The following is a 19,443-nucleotide window of genomic DNA, read 5'->3' on the forward strand; positions in this document are numbered from 1 at the left end:
TAGCGACGAAGTATAATCCGGCTAAGTTTGAAAGCGAACAGTTGCTTAAAACGTAGTGGATTTCGGGTATCTCCGTTTTTTACAAGATTATAGCCGTCATCTGTCAATTTATCAATGACTGCTCATTTCATACAATAAATTTTTTTCTTAGAGAGGCTCGCTATTCTGATTGTGACCATGTTGTACCAAGTACTTACCAAATGAGTTGGATTGAAACGACAATTTAACTTAAGGATTTTATTCAGTTAAAGTATATTCAAACATTTTAATAAAATCTTTAAACCATATAACTTAATTTACAATTGAATTAATTAAATAAATGGTACACCATATAACGCAATAAATACATTTAAACCAACCTTGTACCAAACTTAAACATACAGTGGAATTGTTTATGGTCATTTGAAAACCATAGAATATATTGAGACAACAGTTTGACATCAGAAATTTTTACAATGTTGTTATTTGAGCCGATATAATGAAAACCAACATGGCGCTGCAAAATGGCCGCCTTGCAAATAAAAATATAATAAAATATATAGTTCCATAATGGTACAGAAAGAACCCTACGTGTTCCTTGATAAAAACAATTTAAACTATATTGATAGCAAATTTCTGATTTAAAATAGTCTCGAACAACAGTAACAGAGTTTAAATTAGTTCCAAGTAAAAATAATATAATACACACATAATATTTAATATACACAGCACTGGAGTAATGTACCCGCATGTCACTGCAAAAATTCTACTGCTATGCTGATAATAGCTAATGGAAAATATTACAGAAAAATATATTTAAAATACTATTTTTCACAAAAAAAAAGTTATGTCACAATGCAAATATCAACGCCGATAAATCATATTATAACGTATGTGGCAAGTGATGTCACAATTTTGCTTCATGTGTGTCAAATGTGTCAAAAGTTAAATTTTCATGCATATTCCCTATTTTGCCATTGTTTCTCCGGATTTTATTTTTAGTTTAACACAGTATGCTTCATAATTCGTTCTCCTTTGGTTATTAATACTCCAGGCCCGGTAACAACACACAAATCAGTCGCCAATAGTGAGAGCCAACATGGCGCTGGTAAGAGCACTGTCGTTGGAGCCCTGAGCCTCGCGTTGTCGCTTCGTCACCTCAGACTGCGCCCACTGGCACAGCTTCCACACCTCTTTGCGCTTGGCACTACCTGAGGACTTGTAGTGCCCCAGCAGATTGTTGGCAGCCTGTGATGCAATGTCAGAAAATTAAACACGAAGTAGCTTTTGCATGTCAAAGTATAACTGCAAAAAGGGCATGGAAAAAGTATAAATCAAACCAGTCAACGTTTAAATACATCAGTTTTGTTCATATCAAATTATTTAAATTCATTATAAAGATTTTGTTGAATAAACTGGTTAAAACAATTTTTACCACCAAGCTTCAATGCCAAATAATTTAATAGTGTTTTAATATTGAGTATTTTTTCGTTATATTTCTTTAAGAACTGTCGCGTAGTTGACTAGTTACTAAAACAGTGCGTTAACATTTACCATTCGAATAAAATAATCTTGTATGCTTTGTTCAATTCACATCTTATGACGATACGTCACTCGAACTGTTAGCTCAGTTGGAAGAGCACTCGCACGGAAGGCGAGAGGTCGTGGGTTCGAGTCCCGCATCGTCCATAAAATTTTGTTTTCAAATTTTATTTGTGTAGTTTTTGATTGCAATCAAGACTTGGAATTTAGTAAAAATCGGTTAATATCTATTATTTTGTTCGAATGGTAAATGTTACCGCACTGTTTTATTAACTAGTAAATTTTGTTTTCGAATTTTATTTGTGTATTAATCCTAGAAGTAGGGGTTGTAACTTTAAAAACATAACTTATTGATCAAAAACTATATGAGTTATTAAGTCAATAATATTAACACCTTACCAATATAAGTCCCAGCAGAGCCCTCATGTTGTTGGGGTTCAACTTGAGCGTCTGACAGTAGTAGGTCTTTGCTAGCTCCATGTTCTCAACGCCACCCTGCAAGAAGATACACACTCATAAACAATACATTAATGATAATAAGAATTACTTAATTAGGGACTCAGCTTTGTTGCCCTTTCTTTTAAGGCAAAAAAAAAAGCATAATATAATTAAAAGCATGGTTGAATACGCGCGGAATCATAAGGCCGTATGTGGGAGCTCAAACATCAACGATATAGGTGAGCATTCTAAATGATTTTCTTAAGTCTAACCATCTTATACTTCTAAATAGTTGTACCATTTGTAACTAGAGTAAGGCAGGAAGTCTTGGACATAACATTCGCTACATAAAATCTTGCCAGGCATATCCTTTAACTGGAGGGTGATTGATGAAAATTCATGCTCCTTTCCATGCACAGTATGCCGGCTAGATTATGGGTACTTCAACGGCGCCTATTTCTGCCGTGAAGCAGTAATGTGTAAGCATTATTGTGTTTCGAACTGTACGGCGCCGTAGCAAGTGAAATTACTGGGTAAATGAGAATTAACATATGTCTAAAGGTGACGAGCGCAATTGTAATGCTGCTCAGAATTTTTGGGTTTCTCAAGTATCCTTTGGCACTGCATTGTAATGGGCAGGGTGTATCAATTACCATCAGCTGAACGTCCTGCTCGTCTCGTCCCTTACTGTCATAAAAAAAACTTAAGATGTTAACATAATAATACCTACTTCCCTTTTTTTTTTAAATTTCGCTAATTAGGTCCATTGAATTATGCTCAAAGTACTACACACTACTGACATACTGAAACATGTCGGATTTCACAATGCTATCATTAATATTAATAATAGAGTGAGTCTTCATTGTGTGTCTTCTACCGCATTTATCACGGGGAGTGTTCCGAAGAGCTGTTTAACCTGATTCCTGCCGCCGAATTTCACCATCGCACGACACGCCACAAGTTAAGATATCATCCCCACTATCTGGATGTGTGGCGGTCCTCCACAGTGCGGCTTTCAAGGAGCTTTCCTCTACGTACTACAAAGCTGTGGAATGAACTTCCTTGTGCGGTGTTTCTGGGACAATACGACATGGGTACCTTCAAAAAAAGCGCGTACACCCTCCTTAAAGGCCAGCAACGCTCCTGTGATTCCTCTGGTGTTGCAGGAGAATGTGGGCGGCGGGGATCACTTAACACCAGGTGTCCCGTACGCTCGTTTGTCCTCCTTTTCCATAAAAAGAGTCTATGTCTCAATGAGAAAATAAATTGTTTCATGTGTTAATTTCCTTTTTTTTTAATAAACACGAAAATGATTATATCCGTGTCTTTTATTTTCTTGTTTTTTACCAGATAATATATTTACTCATTAAAAAATAAAAAAAATCATGCAATAAGGGTGTTGAGAATGTGAATTACCATGGTGTAGCGTATGTCTGCGAGCCTCTGGTGGAACAGGTGGTTGTGCGGCTGATGCAGGATCAGCTCCTCGATGCAGAAGGCGGCCCGCGAGTACTCCTGCACCTGGAGGTACAGCTCGCTCAGCTCCTGCCACGCCTCCATGTCCGACATGAACCTAACGGCCATTATTTATTCTCTCACAATTGATTTCATGTGCCTGCTGTTGCTTACCTGTGGGAGGCTCCTGTGCACAGGATGCCGGCTAGATTATGGGTATCACAACGGCATCTAATTCTGCCGTGAAGCAGTAATGTGAAAACGTTACTGTGCTTCGGTCTGAACGCGGTCGTAGCTAGTGTAATTACTAGGCTTAAATGAGACTTAACATCTTATGTCTCAAGTTGAGCGCAATTGTAGTGCCGATCAGAATTTTTGAGTTCTTTCAAGAATCCTGGTAACGGCACTGCATTGTAATGGTCAGGGCGTATCAATTACCATTAGTCGTATGTCTTGCTCGTCTCGTCCCTTATTGTCATAAAAAAATGTGCAATGACTTTTGATACATAGAGACAAAATGACGTCGTATAAAAACAAAATCGAAATTTGGAACACGCTACAAATTACACCTTAATAAGCTTCAACCACTATGTACTACTTAACAAGTCTTTTGTGGGGCGATGTATATGCTTTTACAACAGGATCCCAGAAAATGTTCAAAACAAAAGTATTACGTTATTTAAAAGAAAAAACGTTTGTGTCGTAAAGGTTACTATAACATACATGACTTTCTTAATGATACCACAGATTGGGGAGTGGAACGACCGCCCTCAGGCTATTAAATAATAAGTTTAATTGTACAATGTGACTTTGTAAATGTTACTTTAATTGTAAAACATATTTTTGATGAAAAAAAAAGCCCGCTGAGCTTGTTGCGCCCATTCTTCTCAGGCCTGAGGCATTCATTTTGGAATGGGTGGTAGTTTTTTGACGTTCAATAAGTGATTTCACATCCTATTTTGAATAAAAATATTTGAATTTGTTGGGGAGTAGTTTCCAGCAGAATAAAACATATGATTTAATATTTTCTTCCTTTTACATGTTTTCTCCTTACATAGATCGAGCCTTTTTCTACATTATTACGTTTACTAATTTTCATTCTCTATGTTTTGGAGATAAACACTGGTACCTCAACAGAATTTGAATTATCGGTAGATACCGGATACTGATTCATTTTATTGTGATACTCATATATAGGTTCTGAAACCACTACATTTTACTACTAAATGAAATGTATTATCAAATTCAATTTTTTTTTATTCAAAATAGCATGCGATATCACTTACTGAAAGTCAAAAACTACAACTCATTCCAAAAAGTATACCTCAGGCCTGAGAAGAACGGGCACAAAAAACTCAGCGGGCTTCTTTTGTTTTTATAAAAATATATGGTACAAAGTAATATCGTACAATTAAACTTATTATTTAATAGCCCGAGTGTGGTCTCTCCAATACCATCCTGTGGTATAATAAAAAAACGTTATTTATGTTAAAGTAACTTTCACCACACAAACATCTATTATCAACTATTTTGAATTTCGTAATACATTTATTTTGAAATTTTTTTGGGATCTTGTTGTTAAAACATGTACAGCCCCGTAAAAGACTTACTAACTCGACTTAACCAAGTAGGTAGTAGGCATTATAGATTTATGTCTGTTCCTAGTATTAACTGTTTTTATAAAAAAATGGCTCTGTCGTAAATCCTATTACTCCACTGCTGAATATCTAAATGATCGGACAGCCTGGGACTAGATTGTGATTATTTTATAGCGACTCTACAATATTGTATATTTTTATTGAAAAGAGCGCAAAAAAAAAGAATGCTGGGAGAGTTTCTTGCGCCGCTTCTTCTCGCTCAGAGCGCCATTTGTTTCCGAAGCGGTAGTAGTATAAGAAATGACATCAAAAAGAATTCTAAAGGAATCAATTTTGAGAAAATAAAATGCCTTTATGCCTTTAACATTATAGTTATGACAGCACAAAGATTGTATTAATATCGACAGCGTTATCCCATAGCAATATACCATAGGACATATTCTGCAGCACAAAGATTGTATTAATATCGGCAGCGTTATCTCATAGCAAAATACCATAGGACATATTGTGCAGCACAAAGATTGTATTAATATCGGCAGTGTTGCCCCATAGCAATATACCACAGGACATAATACTATGGAAATAACTAGAGTATACTAGTCGCGCCGTATCTATATCAGTCAATTGTCTAATCTTTTTAACCGCATATGCTGCAGAACTAAGTCTGTTTCACCAATCCTTAAATAAATTAGTAATTTTTAAACTACTATAACTAATATTAAGTACTGAATGTACGTCAACATATTTTTTGCAGCTAGATGTCAAGACATTGTTGTGTGTATTAAGTGGCAGACCCACTAATTGTATTTCTGACACATTATTTCCAATATATAACCCTAGAAATGAGAATGGGTTGGACTTAATATCCCTACTATACTATACTACTAAGTTTTAACCATGAAAATTATATAAAAAAAGTACTCACTGGTTTAAATACTCCACAAGTTTTGTTATAGCTTCATTTGTCATACCCATCGCCTTTGTGATTGCTATACATCTCTTTAATGCTGGTGGTGCATTAATTTCATCAGCCTTAATAATTTTATTCAGGATGCCAAATGCTTGTTCATAACTGAAAATAAAATAAACAATATATAGAAAGTACTCTCAGAATAAATCATAGACAAGCCTTGGCACAACACACCTCGCTATAAAAAGTAATCTTTTGCAAACTAAATCTAAATTAACATTACACAGTTCTTGTCCCTACTCAATGTCAGTTAAAATTTATAATAACTTACCAGACACTTAAAAGCTGAAACCAATATTTAAAAATTCATAAGCTCTTTGAAAATATAACTTTTGGATAAAAGTTACTATTCTTTTATTCAATACTTAGAGGATAAAAATATTTGAATGTCTGCCCCTCTGTTGTTCATTGCTATGCCTTATGAGGTGCATGTGACAATTATTTAGTACTACAATTTTGTTTCGTAACTAAGTCGCATGTAACACAATTTAAATAAATAAATAAAATATGATGGACACATTCTTAATGTTATCATTGTTTAAAGAATCAGATTGGAAAGGTAATGTTTATTTTATTAAGAACACAATGGATAGCAATAATAAAGTATGAGAAAAAGTGAGCAATTTAATGACTTTCATTGCCCAGAACAAACATTAAAGTAATTTACATTAAACATATTAAACATTAAAGAAATTTAATGTATTATGTTCATAAGAATAGTCACTTTTGTGCTCTTAATAGTGATTTTCATTATTATAACACTAGAAATAAGGGATTGCTTGTAACTAATTCTAGTAGGCTTCATAAGATACATAATAGCTTTAAGGGTAAATATACACAGCTATTGTGAAGGCACTTTAGTTGAAGAATTAATTTTACATAATCTAAGTCAATATAACGGTATTAAAAATCATCTTAACAGAACATTAGACTTAGTTTTATCTAACGATTTGGTAACTGTCATGAACTGTTATGATCCATTATCATTAACAATAGATCCCCATCACAAATGATAATATCCACTAGTGATTACATGACGAGCGCCTCCTATAACAAGTTTCTCTTTCACAAGGGCGACTACGAAAGTATCAACAAGAGTTTATCTGGTGTTCCCTAGAGTAATGAGTTGTACTCAAGGTCACTTGAGGATGCCGTTGACTTTTTCTATAAAGTATTTATTGAATTGAGAGACCGACATATTCATGTAAAGTTGATTAAGAATGATACATACCCCAAATGGTACTCACCAGCTCTCAAGAAAGTGATAAAAGAAAAACATAAATCACATCTTAAGAGATATAGGATCTACGGTAACCGCTCCGATTATGAGTCATTTAAATGACTACGAGATAGAATGAGAGTTCTTGAAAAAGATTGCTATGAAAAATATATTTCAAATGTCGAGGATTCCATCGTGAGCAATCCAAAGTACTTCTGGTCATTCTTTTAAACAAAAATCAAAATCTTATTCGTTACCGAGCTGTCTGAAATATGGTACTGTAACAGCTAATACGGGTGAGTCAATTTGTGATTTATTCTCATCATACTTTAATCCCACTTTCTTGAGTCCATCTTCTATAGTACAATCTTGCGTTCAATGGCAGTCTCGTGACTCCGTTTCTACTGTCGCAGCCACGTCGGGTATATCCACAATACCGGTACATGTCAATATGGTGCGCACACTAATTAAAAACCTTGATCCTTACAAATTGGCAGGACCTGATCAACTACCAGGCGTCTTTCTTATAGCTTGTGCTGATGTTATTTCTGTCCTAATATCAATACTTTTCAGCAGATCATTATATGAAGGTGTTGTGCCCAAAATTTGGAAGCGTGTTTATATCACACCAGTACACAAAAAGGGCCCAAAGAATGATGTTACTAATTATAGGCCGATATCCAAATTGTGTATAATAGCTAAAGTATTCGAAAAGCTGGTTTATACTTATATGTATCCGTCAATAAAGAATTCCCTGTGCTATAACCAGCATGGATTCTTTAGAGGTCGTCTTCAACGGTTTCCAATTTAGTGCTCCTGAACAATTCACTAACTGAGGCTATGGAGGATGGTGGACAGGTCGATGTCATATACAAAGACTACAGCAAAGCGTTTGAGAAAATTAACCATAACCTGCTATTATCGAAACTCTGTGACATTGGTATAAGTGGTGACTTGCTTAGATGGTTTACATCATACATAAATAATTGTTCTCAAGCAGTGGTGGTTAATAACTACATTTCTAGCTGGGTAATCGTTCGCAGCGGAGTCCCACAAGGTTCTTAACTCGGGCCATTACTTTTTATTATTTTTGTAAATGATATCGGCCTATGTCTCCGATCTTCCAAGCTTCTCTGTTTCGCTGACGACATGAAAATTTTTGCCACTATATCTTCTGAATCAGATGCTCAAGCACTACAATATGATCTGTCTTGTTTGGAGAACTATTGTGATATGAATTGTTTGGATCTTAACCCTACCAAATGTAATTTGGTAACTTTTAGCAGTATGCGCAACCCCATTCTCTTCAATTATAAGCTAAAAGGTCATTTACTGAAAAGAGAGAATGTAATACGAGATCTTGGAGTGCACCATGATAGTAAATGAATATTCGACAGTGATATTGATATCACCACAGCCAAGGCGCTAAAGGCACTAGGATTTATATTGCGTAATTCTAAAGATTTTAAACGCTCTAAGACACTTAAAATCTTGTACTGCAAATTTGTGCGCAGCCATATGGAATATGGCTCTGAGTGTACTCTACTTATGTTAGCCGTTTAGAAAACATTCAGAGCACCAGCTACTTCCTCTTGAAAAAAGCCGCGAAATCGCCGATTTAATATTTCTCATGAAGATAGCCTCTGGTTTTATTGACTGCCCCGAACTTTTATCCTTAATTAGACTCAGAATCCCGTCTAGGCCGCTTAGGTTCAACCCACTTTTATATCTTCCTCATACTAGTACCAACTATAGACAAAATACATTCCTTTGGCGAGCAAGTAATAATTTAAATAAATTATCTAGGGATAATACAATCGATCTTTTCCAGACTAATTTTATGTCAGCAAGGAGCATGTTAAGCCGGCGTTTCTTTAATAAGTATTAAGATAGTAGTTAAAATTAGTACTGTTATGTCACTGAATCTTTACTTGTGTATTAACTGTTTTAATTATTTAATTGATTTAAATTGTGCATTGTATTTTATTAGTTTACTTTAGTGTTTATTAGTATCATTGAAATTAATTATTCTGTAACTACTGGCGGAGACCTATAATTGGCTCACAGTTATGTAAATTAACATATAAGGTAGCTAATAGCTGTTGGTGTTCCTAATAAATAAGTAAATATACATGTTTATAATAAAGTCCCAGCCACTGTTGTCTGGCTCTGTCATAATCTACTCCATAGCTGAATATCTAATTGATCAGACAGCCTGGGACTATGATTCTTTAAATAAGAGTGAAAAAAAAAGGTTGGGAGAGTTTCTTGCGGCGCTTTTTCTCTCTCAGAGTGCTATTTGTTTTCAAAGTAGTAGTAGTATTAGAAATGACATCAAAAAGAATACCATAGGAATCAATTGTGAGAAAATTAATGCCTTTTATAATGTAAAACAGCAACATCAAGTTAGTATTTCAATATACTATGTTTAGAACATATTTTATTATTAGAACTATATTGCAAAGTTGAAAATACTAACTTATCGTGTGCTTCATACCACATTGACTTAAATTTCATGACCCTCAAACTGTCAGGAAAATCAGCATCCAACATTTCAATCCATTTTGCTGCTAACATAGGATAGTTGCAGTCTAAGTCTGCCATTATCAACTGTTCCAATATTAAATACTCTGAAAAGAATTCATAGAAAATATAAGTTTACTGTCAACTCATATAATTGAGAATGAAACAGGAGTGCAGTCTAAGTCTGCCATTATCAACTGTTCCAATATTAAATACTCTGAAAAGAATTCATAGAAAATATAAGTTTACTGTCAACTCATATAATTGAGAATGAAACAGGAGTGCAGTAAAGGTATTACTTAATGATTCAATATATTTTGTTCATTTGTAAAGAAAAAGAGCTTGAATGAATTTATATATGAATCCAACAATGTTTGCACTTGGCATCACTAGCACTTCAACTTAATGAAAAATTTACAAAGATTATTCTAAATAATATGATGCTATGGAACTATAAAAATAGTATGATGCTGTAGTTGAAAACATTTAAAAATTACCAATACCCATCCTATTAATATTATAAATGTGAAAGTTTGTATGTCTGGATGTATGTTTGAACTTCTTTAACCCAAAAACTACTGAATGGATTTTGATGAAACTTTACAATAGTATAGCTTACACACCAGAATATCACATAGGCTATTATTTATAAAACTATCGCATGAATTATACTTTATAAGGCAAAACAATGTTTGCCGGGTCAGCTAGTAGAAGCATAAACATGATAAACTTTAATACATTAAAACACTTTGAAGTGTAGTTATAAGTCACTAATGTAATTTAATCTTCTAAATCCCAAATGATCATGCCATGGTATTGTAACCATCAATAAATCAGTTTTTGCAATCTTTGACCACACACACAACCATCCACAGTCCTTGATTTCAATATTTAAATTAAATGATAAGAAATTATACTAATTCACTATTAAAATGAAAACCTTGTGTCATTGAATTAAATTTGTAAGCACAAATGATTCAGGACTCAAACTGGAACGGTTGGGTTCAAGTCCTGCATGTTCATAAATGTTGGTTACAAATTTAATTAATCCCAAAAGTGAGGGATATCACTTTAAAAATAACAAATTGTTTAGACCTTTTGTTATACCAGCTATTGTCTAAGTATGGAATGAAAGAAAAATGTAGCATTCATCTGAGTGTAAATTTCTATCTGGCTTCCCCCTTCCTCTTTAAATGCTGAAGGAACTTTCTTCTACATTAACCCAAACTGCAAGGAACTTCCTTCCAGTGTTTCTAGGTCAATATTATATGTAAAAAAATTGTACCACTAAGTTAAAGGTGACAAAACTTCTGGGAATTCTTCTCATAATGCAATGAAAATAAGGGACGAGACGAACAGGATATTCAGCTGATGATAATTGATACACCATTACAATACAGTGCTACTAAGGATTCTTGAATAACCCAAAAATTCTGAGCGGCACTACAGTTGTGTTAGTCACCGTTAGACATAAGATGTTAAGTCTCATTTGCCCAGTAATTTCACTAACTATGGCACCCTTCAGACCGAACACTAATTTTTTCACATTACTTCTTCACGGCAGAAATAGGTGCCGTTGTGGTACCCATAATCTAGCCTGTGCAAAGGAGCCACCCACTGGTATTCAAATTTCATAATGTTATTAGATCCATAAAGTTATGGATTGAATCTCATACACTACTGCATACTACACAAAACTCATTTTGTTATTTATTTGGCTTACTCTCATTAGGTTGGCTGTCCAAGTTATCCATAATTCGTTCTGAAAGTGACATTATCTCATTACTTTTCCTCTCATTGTTGTCTCTCCACTTGCGCAGTAAATCAAAGATTTCTGTGAGAAACAAATAAATAATTACATATCTTATAAATATAATCGTTTTCGAGCTCTGTATTATATCTCTGTGTAATTTGTGTTTCATTTTATGTCAACACGAAATTTAATAATATTGTCTAATGATTTTATTACACTATAAACAATGCCAAGTGTTATAGATTCCGTAAGATTTTTTAAACATTCTCAACTAACTAACATGAATAAATCTGCTTGTATGAAATATTTACGTACCATTTATACTTAATTCTTCGTAATTGTACATGTTTTCTTTAATACGTAAAAGATACAATGATGATAATTGATCCTAAAATATCAACTGTAAGTAATAAATTTTTCTTGTCGTCCTGAAGTGACGTACTTTATCTCTTGGAATATTTTTGCAAAATGAACTTGAAATAAATTTAATACATATTATAGTCGCTCTTATTTAAAGTATAAACTATTTAGTTCACCTATTACTTCAAATTTCAATGCTTAGGCTTAGCCCACCTACACTTTTATTTTATATGGTCAAACGTAGTGTTTAAATTCTCTTTGGTCAATGCGGCTATGCTCAATGGAGAAAAAAGCAAAGAGGATGTAAATAGCAAATAATACACAGAGGCGGGACTGCCAAAATGAAATTTAGTTCAGCATGAAACGTGCAGTCGTTTGACATAAGCTTGAAATAGTAGTAGGAGGTACCATTGTATCATCGCGATTGGCCACGAAGTATAATCCGGCTAAGTTTGAAAGCGATCAGTTGCTTAAAACGAGCTCACGAAAGTTAGCCCCCCAGATTTTTATTTTTTTTTATTTATTTTTTTATTACATCGTTAGTTCGCCATTTGTTCTTGATTGTTCTCTATAAACATTTGTTTGTTCTCGATTTACTTATTTAAAAAAAAAAATTAAAAATGTGCCCTTAAGTTAGCATCCCCTTATCCCATTTTTTGTTTTTAGCAATACGGGTCAATAAACCTCTGTTTATGATTGTTTAATGTAAAACAAACGTTTTTTCCCATTTGACATTGTTTATTTTTTAATTTATTAATTATTTTTAATTACTTGAATATTTGTATTCTAATTCTAAGAAAATTGAAATATACACTCAAAATATTGTTGACTGATAATAATTTATCCAAGAATTTTATGCACAAGATTTGTATTGGTTAAAATTCATAATAATTATTTTTAGCTTCTAAATCACAATTGTTTATAACGATATACTTGTAAAAATATATCCTGTAACTTCAATTTAATGACTGTGCTTGTCATTATAATTTTCAAAAAGACCGCGCTAAAAGTCTAAGCGTAAAGTTGACGCATGCGCAATGCAAGTTTTTGCAAATTTGTATTAAGGTAATTAAAAATTACTATTAAACAAAAAAAAAGCAATTAAATGTTAGAACAAACATAATTTATTAAAGAACAAACGTCAATGTGTATTTACAAACTAATATTGAGAGAAAAATATTAATAACATTGATTGCGGGGGCTAACTAAAGGGTATGATTTTAATTAATTGTTTTTAAATAAACAACAAAAGAACAAACAATTATTTATAGCGAACAATTAAGAACAAACTACGAACTAACGATATACGATACTGAAAATTCAAAAATAGAAAAAAAATTTTTTTTGGGGGGCTAAGTTTGATGAGCCCTTAAAACGTAAAGGGCCCTGTAGACGGTCAAATTTGTTTGTCGAATTTGTTTGTCAAACTTCATGTTTTCATCAAACAAAAGCGCATACGTTCAAACCAATAGATCAAATAAATTTGCCCATATTTCAGTTTTCTCCTTGACGTTCGTGTGTAGTTATCATCTTCTGTCGTATATAACAATGAGTAATAATACAGATAAGGCGTTTTTGGCATTGACACTAGCACTATGTATGAAGAAAAAGAAAAAAGGTCGTCGATGGTCTAGAAAGTGGTTGAAATTACGGGATAAATATACGCACGAAAATTTGTTACGGGAAATAGTGCTCACAGAACCAAATGACTATGCAAACTTCCTGCGCATGGACCATAAAACATTTGAAGATTTATTAACATTGCTAAGTCCTTGCATAGCAAAACAGGATACCGTTATGCGTAAATCTATACCAGCTTCTCAAAGATTATCTATAACTTTGGGGTACCTGGCTAGTGGCGCCGATTTTGAAGACCTAAAATTTCAAGTCTGCATTGCACCTCGTACACTCAGCGGCATTATCATTGAAACTTGTGAGGCAATAAATGAAAAATTAAGCAATATTCAGGTAAGATTTTTATTTCAAAATTACAAAATATATAATTTAAAGAGAATAAAAATTGTTTATAAATTTGGCTGCTGTATCATCTTCAGGTTCGGTTGGATTATTTTCATTTGTTTGCGAGTCTGAAATATGAATCATCACAGGTTGCTCCGTATTGGACAGATATGATTGTTCAGATGAAGTGTGTGAAATAGGAGATGGGGTGTACGGAATAGGTGATGGAGAGTTCCAGACGAGTGCTGGCTGAGACGGATTAATAACTTCTGAATGTCTATGAAGGTTTCCTTCTTCTCTTTCAAAGAGTATTTCGTTTATGAATTTTTCTGCCAGTCTTCTTTGTTCTCCAGACATGCGCTCTAGTTTAAAGGCCCAGTTTCTTGCCATCACTTGATATTCATTTTCAGGTTTTTTGAAATGATCCCTGGCTAATGTCATTAAGTCATGTTGCAAGTCCTCCTTTTTCTTCTTTTTTATTTGTACAGAACTAATAGATGCTGAAGGTGGCAAAAGTGATTGTGTTGATGTTGATGTTGGTAGTTTTGATGATGATTCCTAGAAACCAAAACAATAAATATAAACATATTACATAATAATAATAATACATAATAATAAACATATTATATAATAATAATAAGTATTTTTATGTTTCAGATACCTAAAACACAAGAAAGTTGGAAAATATTGGCACGGCAATTTGGAAATTCATGGAACTTTGATAATTGCATTGGAGCTGTAGACGGAAAGCATATCACTTTACAAAAACCTGAGCATTCCGGTTCCTATTATTATAATTATAAGGGAACACACAGCATAGTGCTTATGGCCATAGCTAATGCAAATTATGAATTTATCATGATTGATGTCGGTACAAATGGTAGAGTGTCAGATGGAGGAGTACTTAAAAATACAAAATTTTGGAATATGTTTGAGAACAACCAGTTGCAGATTCCAGAGCCACAGGAATTGCCAAACTTTAATAAAAAAATGCCATTTGTATTTGTAGGCGATGAAGCTTTCCAGCTTCTTCCAAATTTTATGAAGCCCTACAATAAGCAGGTTTTAAATGATAAGAGAAGGATTTTCAATTATCGTTTATCCCGTGCTCGGCGAATAATTGAAAATGTATTCGGCATTCTTGCGAGTCGTTTTAAGATTCTCCAAAAACCCATCAAATTATCTCCTACAAAAGCTAAAATTGTAGTAATGGCGTGTTGTCATTTACACAATTTACTAATGAAACAAAAAAACTACATTAGGAATGGAGAATTAGACATGGAAGATTGTGTTACAGGGACTGTCATACAAGGATCTTGGAGAAATGAGTCAAATCAATTGTTGAATATTTAACGTACACGGGCTGGAAATAGCGCTACATTAGCAAAAGAAGTGAGAGATGATTTTTGTGAATATTTTAATTCAACGGATGCTATTCCATGGCAAAACAAATGTTTAGAATAGGTAATCGTATTTGCTGTACTTGTGAAAATAAAAAATATTTATTAATTGGTTAAGTTAAAATATTATTATTGGTTAGGTTAAAATATTATGTTGTACCTATTTGTAACAAGTTGTTTATAAAAATATTCTTTTGAAAATGAATTCTTATTTGAAAATGAAAAAATTACAAATGTTTAGAGTACGTAACTGTATATGTTGTACTTGTAGAATTAAAATAAAATAAACATTGCTACTATTTACCATTTGTCCTGTTATTGAACTGATCCCCGATTCTTCCTCCACTTGGTCTTGTAGAAATTCAAGCTCTTTGTAGTACCATAATGAAGGTACATAGAGTTCATCAGTACCAGATCCAGAAAGCATAGATTTTTTCACCTTATTATTTTCACGCTTGAAAGTTGTTCGTAAAATATTTTTTTTTAACATCTTCTTCAGTGATGTTCCCGCGAGACACTTTCAATAACTCCGTCATTTTTTTGATCGCATTCATTCTCTTGTGTTTATCCATATAATCTTTTGATTTTATTCTCCACAGCATTGGCATGTCGCGATATACGGAGATAAATTCCAAAAGAAATTCTTTTTCAGACATGTTGCCGTTATTGATTGTCGCAGTTGTGTTCTCCATGGTTTCAAGGCGATAACTGAGATATTATTTGACAAACACCGTTGCACACTATCAAACAGGTTTGCCAAACACACCGTCAATCAAAATTTCCATCAAACAGGTCAAACATTTCCATTGGTTGACAAACACGTCAAACAAGTTCGCACACTTTCAAAAAATTTAACAAACACGTTTGTCAAACAAATATTTGACAAATAATTTGACCGTTTACAGGGCCCTTAAAGGATTTCGTTTTTTTTTTTTTTTTAATTAACTGGCTCCGTCGACTGAATGTCGACGATTCGGCTAACGTCAAGGTGGAGAGATTTTTTATTTTAATTTAGCTGATTTAAGTATATAAAGAGCTGATCTAAAAGGATATGATCGGTTGATATAGCTGTGTTTTTTTTGTGAACTGAAGAATAGGCAACAAGAGTTAGTACGGTTAGTAATAAACACCCATAATATTAACTACCTTGTTAGTATCTAATCTAAGTTTAAGGGAGAAATGTGTGAATGTAAGGAATATGTGCCTAATAGAAGCGTAGAAAGTATGACGGATAGAAATTACAATTTAATATTATTGCGGGAGATAAATTTGTAAAGAATCTTTTTGAAAGAGGAATGGCATAAAGTAAGAAGAAAAGGGATGTTGATGGGGCGACGGATATCCTTCGGTAGAAGGTCATATAAAGGAATGGACAATTTAGGGCAATAGAAAAAAATATGTTCAAGAGTACCTTCCTCAAGGCCACATTCACATATAACGGATTCGCCTGTGACGACATTCGACCTATTCGATATCACTGCACCACGAATCATTCAAGTATAACTCATTCAAGTATTAGTTTCAGAGGAGCGCAGCCGTTTCTTTTTTATTTTTGAGTGTGTAGTTTTTATTTCACTATAATTGAAGTACGCTACGTCAAAGGAATATTATATGTTTGTTTAAGAGATTTCCACCAACGTCATTACGATATTTCTGGAACCACAAGGCGTAGAGACTTGAAATATGGTAGGAAAAAGGGTAAGAATATTCATTTCGCCGAGTAGAATGACAGCAATACTCCATGTGTGACCGGACCTGCGCTTTGTAGAGCGCTAGAATGTGGGCCGGCTTGAAGTATTGCCGTGCTCTATTAATGACGCCCAGCTTCTTCGTAGCTAATTGGCTTTGCCCTCCAGATGGCCACGAAATTGGCAATCGCTCGAGATTTCGAGAACCAGTATTCCGATACTAGGCGAGGCTTTAAGGGAAGTGTTGTCGAAGAGTGATGATACGACAAATGTGGTTTTTTTAGTGGTAAACGCGCAAACTTGAGTCTCCTGGGGGTTAAATTGGACAAGTCCCGGCACTGGTCGACGTTTTCCCGAGAGATCTGCATGGCTCGTGTATACGGCATCACCAGTGCTGTCGTCAGCGTAGCAATGTATGTTGGAGGTGTCCAACATTTCATTGATATACAGAAGAAACAGCGTGGGAGATAGCACACAGCCTTGGGGCACTCCAGCGTGCACGGGCTTGGGATTCGAGCAAAAACCGTCGACAACGACCTGTATGCTGCGCCCAGTGAGGAAGCTGGAGGTCCACTTGCATAAGCTCTCGGGAAGCCCAAATGATGGAAGTTTAGAGAGGAGCACCTTGTGCAATACACGATCAAAGGCCTTCGCTATATCCAGGACTCAGGGGCACACTTCCGCATTGTTTTCACTAGCCGCCGCCCATCTGTGTTAGGTATACCAGAAGATTGCCTGCCGATCGACCATGGCGAAAGCCGTACTGCCGGTCGTTAATCAACAGGTGGTCCTCAAGGTATACCAAAAGCTGGCGGTTAATTACGCTCTCAATGATTTTGGAGAGCAGGGAGGTAATAGCAATAGGCCTGTAGTTTGCCGGATCCGAACTGTCTCCTTTTTTTTGGATCGGATGGACAAGGGCTGACTTCCATGAGTCAGGGACTACGCCTGACGTCCAACGAAAACAGAGCTCGCCTAACAGTTTTCTGTCTGAACTGTACTTCAGGCATAGAGCTCTGACACCGCGGGATGGTCGGCGGTGTTTTTCTGTTGTCGTCAAGAGTCGAGTTGGAGGCGAAAAGAGCGCACAGGAGCTCGGCTTTATCTTTTGCCGTATGGGCCAGGGTGTCATTCCTCATGTTCAACGGCGGCATTGACCTTTAACTGTGACTACTGAAGATAACATCAGTGCTGTGCGACGCATGATAAAGGAAGATAAGGGAGTGACCTATCAGCAGATACGGGCAAGCCTAGGAATTGGTATGAGTTAAGTTCCAAAAATATTAAACGAACATTTAGGCGTCAGGAAGCTTTGTACCAGATGGATTCCCCATACTTTAACAGACGACCAGAAAGACCTTCTCATGGACATGTCGCCAAATGTTAGATAAGTTCAACGGCGGTGACTCAAATTCTCTATTTTACATCATCACAGGTGATGAAAGGATATATTGCTACGAACCCGAAACCAAAAGACAATCAGCTCAGTGGGTGTTTCCTTTCGAGGATCGGCCAACTAAGGTAAAGAAAGGAAGAAGTCAAGGAAAAATGACGATTGCCTCATTCTTTGGTCGGAATGGTCATTTCCCGACAGTTGGAAGGACAGTTACTACAGACTGGTATGTCAATCGCTATTTGCCTTTTGTCTTGGAAAAAATCCGACAGTAGTGACCTCGAAGCGGGATCCTCCTTCACCACGACAATGCTTCAGCGCACTCCGCAAAACGGACTGTTGAATATATGACTATGGCAGTTGTCGAGATAGTGAGTCATCCGCCATACAGTCCTGACCTGGCGCCCTGCGACTTTTATTTATTCCCAAGAACTAAAGATAAAATTCGAGGTATTTGCTTTACAAGCCCTGAAGATGTGATGAAAGCGTATGAAAATGCCATAGAAGAGACCCCTAAGGAAGAATGTACACAATTTATGAATATTATTAGCTAATCTATCTCTTGTCATAAAAAAATATCTGCGTTAGGTATTCATGGGGATCTTCACTTTTGGTTTACGTCATATGTCCACAATAGATCACAGTCAGTAGTTTTAAATGGGTACTCAGCGATCTTGGTTGAAATTCCATCTGGAGTACCTCAAGGGTCTTTATTGGGGCCTCTTTTATTAGTTATATTTATAAACGATACATTGATATACAAAAAACCCAAGATGCACAGTTGCAAACAAAAGTAAGACTCAAAACTGTCGCCAAACACTCGTCTATACTATAATAGGTAGTCAAACTATAAACAGTTTTTTACAAATTGAACCTTATTCACAAAAGTTAAAGTTGATTTCACAAAGGAGTCTACAAAAAGCATTAAAATTTTATGACCGAACTTCGTCGGTAGGACAAGGCATGGAGTGGAGACGTATATTTCTTATATATTTTTTTAATTCAATGAAATAATTAGGTCGTAAGAGTTACATAATTAAATTGTGTTCTAAACACAATACATAAATACTTAGAAGTTTCTACAACTTTCATCTAAGAGTTTATGTTAAATAAATAAATATATGTTTTGGGTAGGATATGTGTATAAATGAACGAAACATGTATTT

The 19,443-nt window shown here is 34.9% G+C and overlaps 2 protein-coding genes across 4 annotated transcripts; one reads left to right on the top strand and one right to left on the bottom strand.

The window, feature by feature from the left end:
• Positions 1–222: 222 nt before the first annotated feature.
• LOC126974403 (ER membrane protein complex subunit 2-A-like) lies at positions 223–12,269 on the bottom strand. Of its 3 annotated transcripts, XM_050821883.1 has the most exons (8): positions 12,014–12,070; positions 11,793–11,865; positions 11,448–11,558; positions 9,681–9,831; positions 5,938–6,084; positions 3,376–3,532; positions 1,921–2,016; positions 223–1,227 (listed from the first exon to the last, which is right to left on the bottom strand). In XM_050821883.1, the coding sequence occupies exons 2-8, from the start codon at positions 11,821–11,823 to the stop codon at positions 1,054–1,056; spliced, it is 867 nt and encodes a 288-aa protein (XP_050677840.1). In that variant the 5' UTR covers positions 11,824–11,865; positions 12,014–12,070; the 3' UTR covers positions 223–1,053. The 3 variants fall into 3 exon arrangements, with proteins under 3 accessions (XP_050677840.1, XP_050677842.1, XP_050677841.1); XM_050821885.1 differs by lacking the exons at positions 11,793–11,865; positions 12,014–12,070 and adding an exon at positions 12,246–12,269; XM_050821884.1 differs by lacking the exon at positions 11,793–11,865 and having other exon boundaries at positions 12,014–12,037.
• A 596-nt stretch (positions 12,270–12,865) lies between these two features.
• Positions 12,866–15,379, top strand: LOC126974405 (uncharacterized). The gene is made up of 3 exons (XM_050821886.1): positions 12,866–12,902; positions 13,402–13,805; positions 14,454–15,379. The coding sequence occupies exons 2-3, from the start codon at positions 13,437–13,439 to the stop codon at positions 15,147–15,149; spliced, it is 1,065 nt and encodes a 354-aa protein (XP_050677843.1). The 5' UTR covers positions 12,866–12,902; positions 13,402–13,436; the 3' UTR covers positions 15,150–15,379.
• The last annotated feature ends 4,064 nt before the right edge of the window (positions 15,380–19,443 follow it).

The sequence above is a fragment of the Leptidea sinapis genome, chromosome 32, assembly GCF_905404315.1.
Source record: "Leptidea sinapis chromosome 32, ilLepSina1.1, whole genome shotgun sequence".
Lineage (NCBI taxonomy): Eukaryota > Metazoa > Arthropoda > Insecta > Lepidoptera > Pieridae > Leptidea > Leptidea sinapis.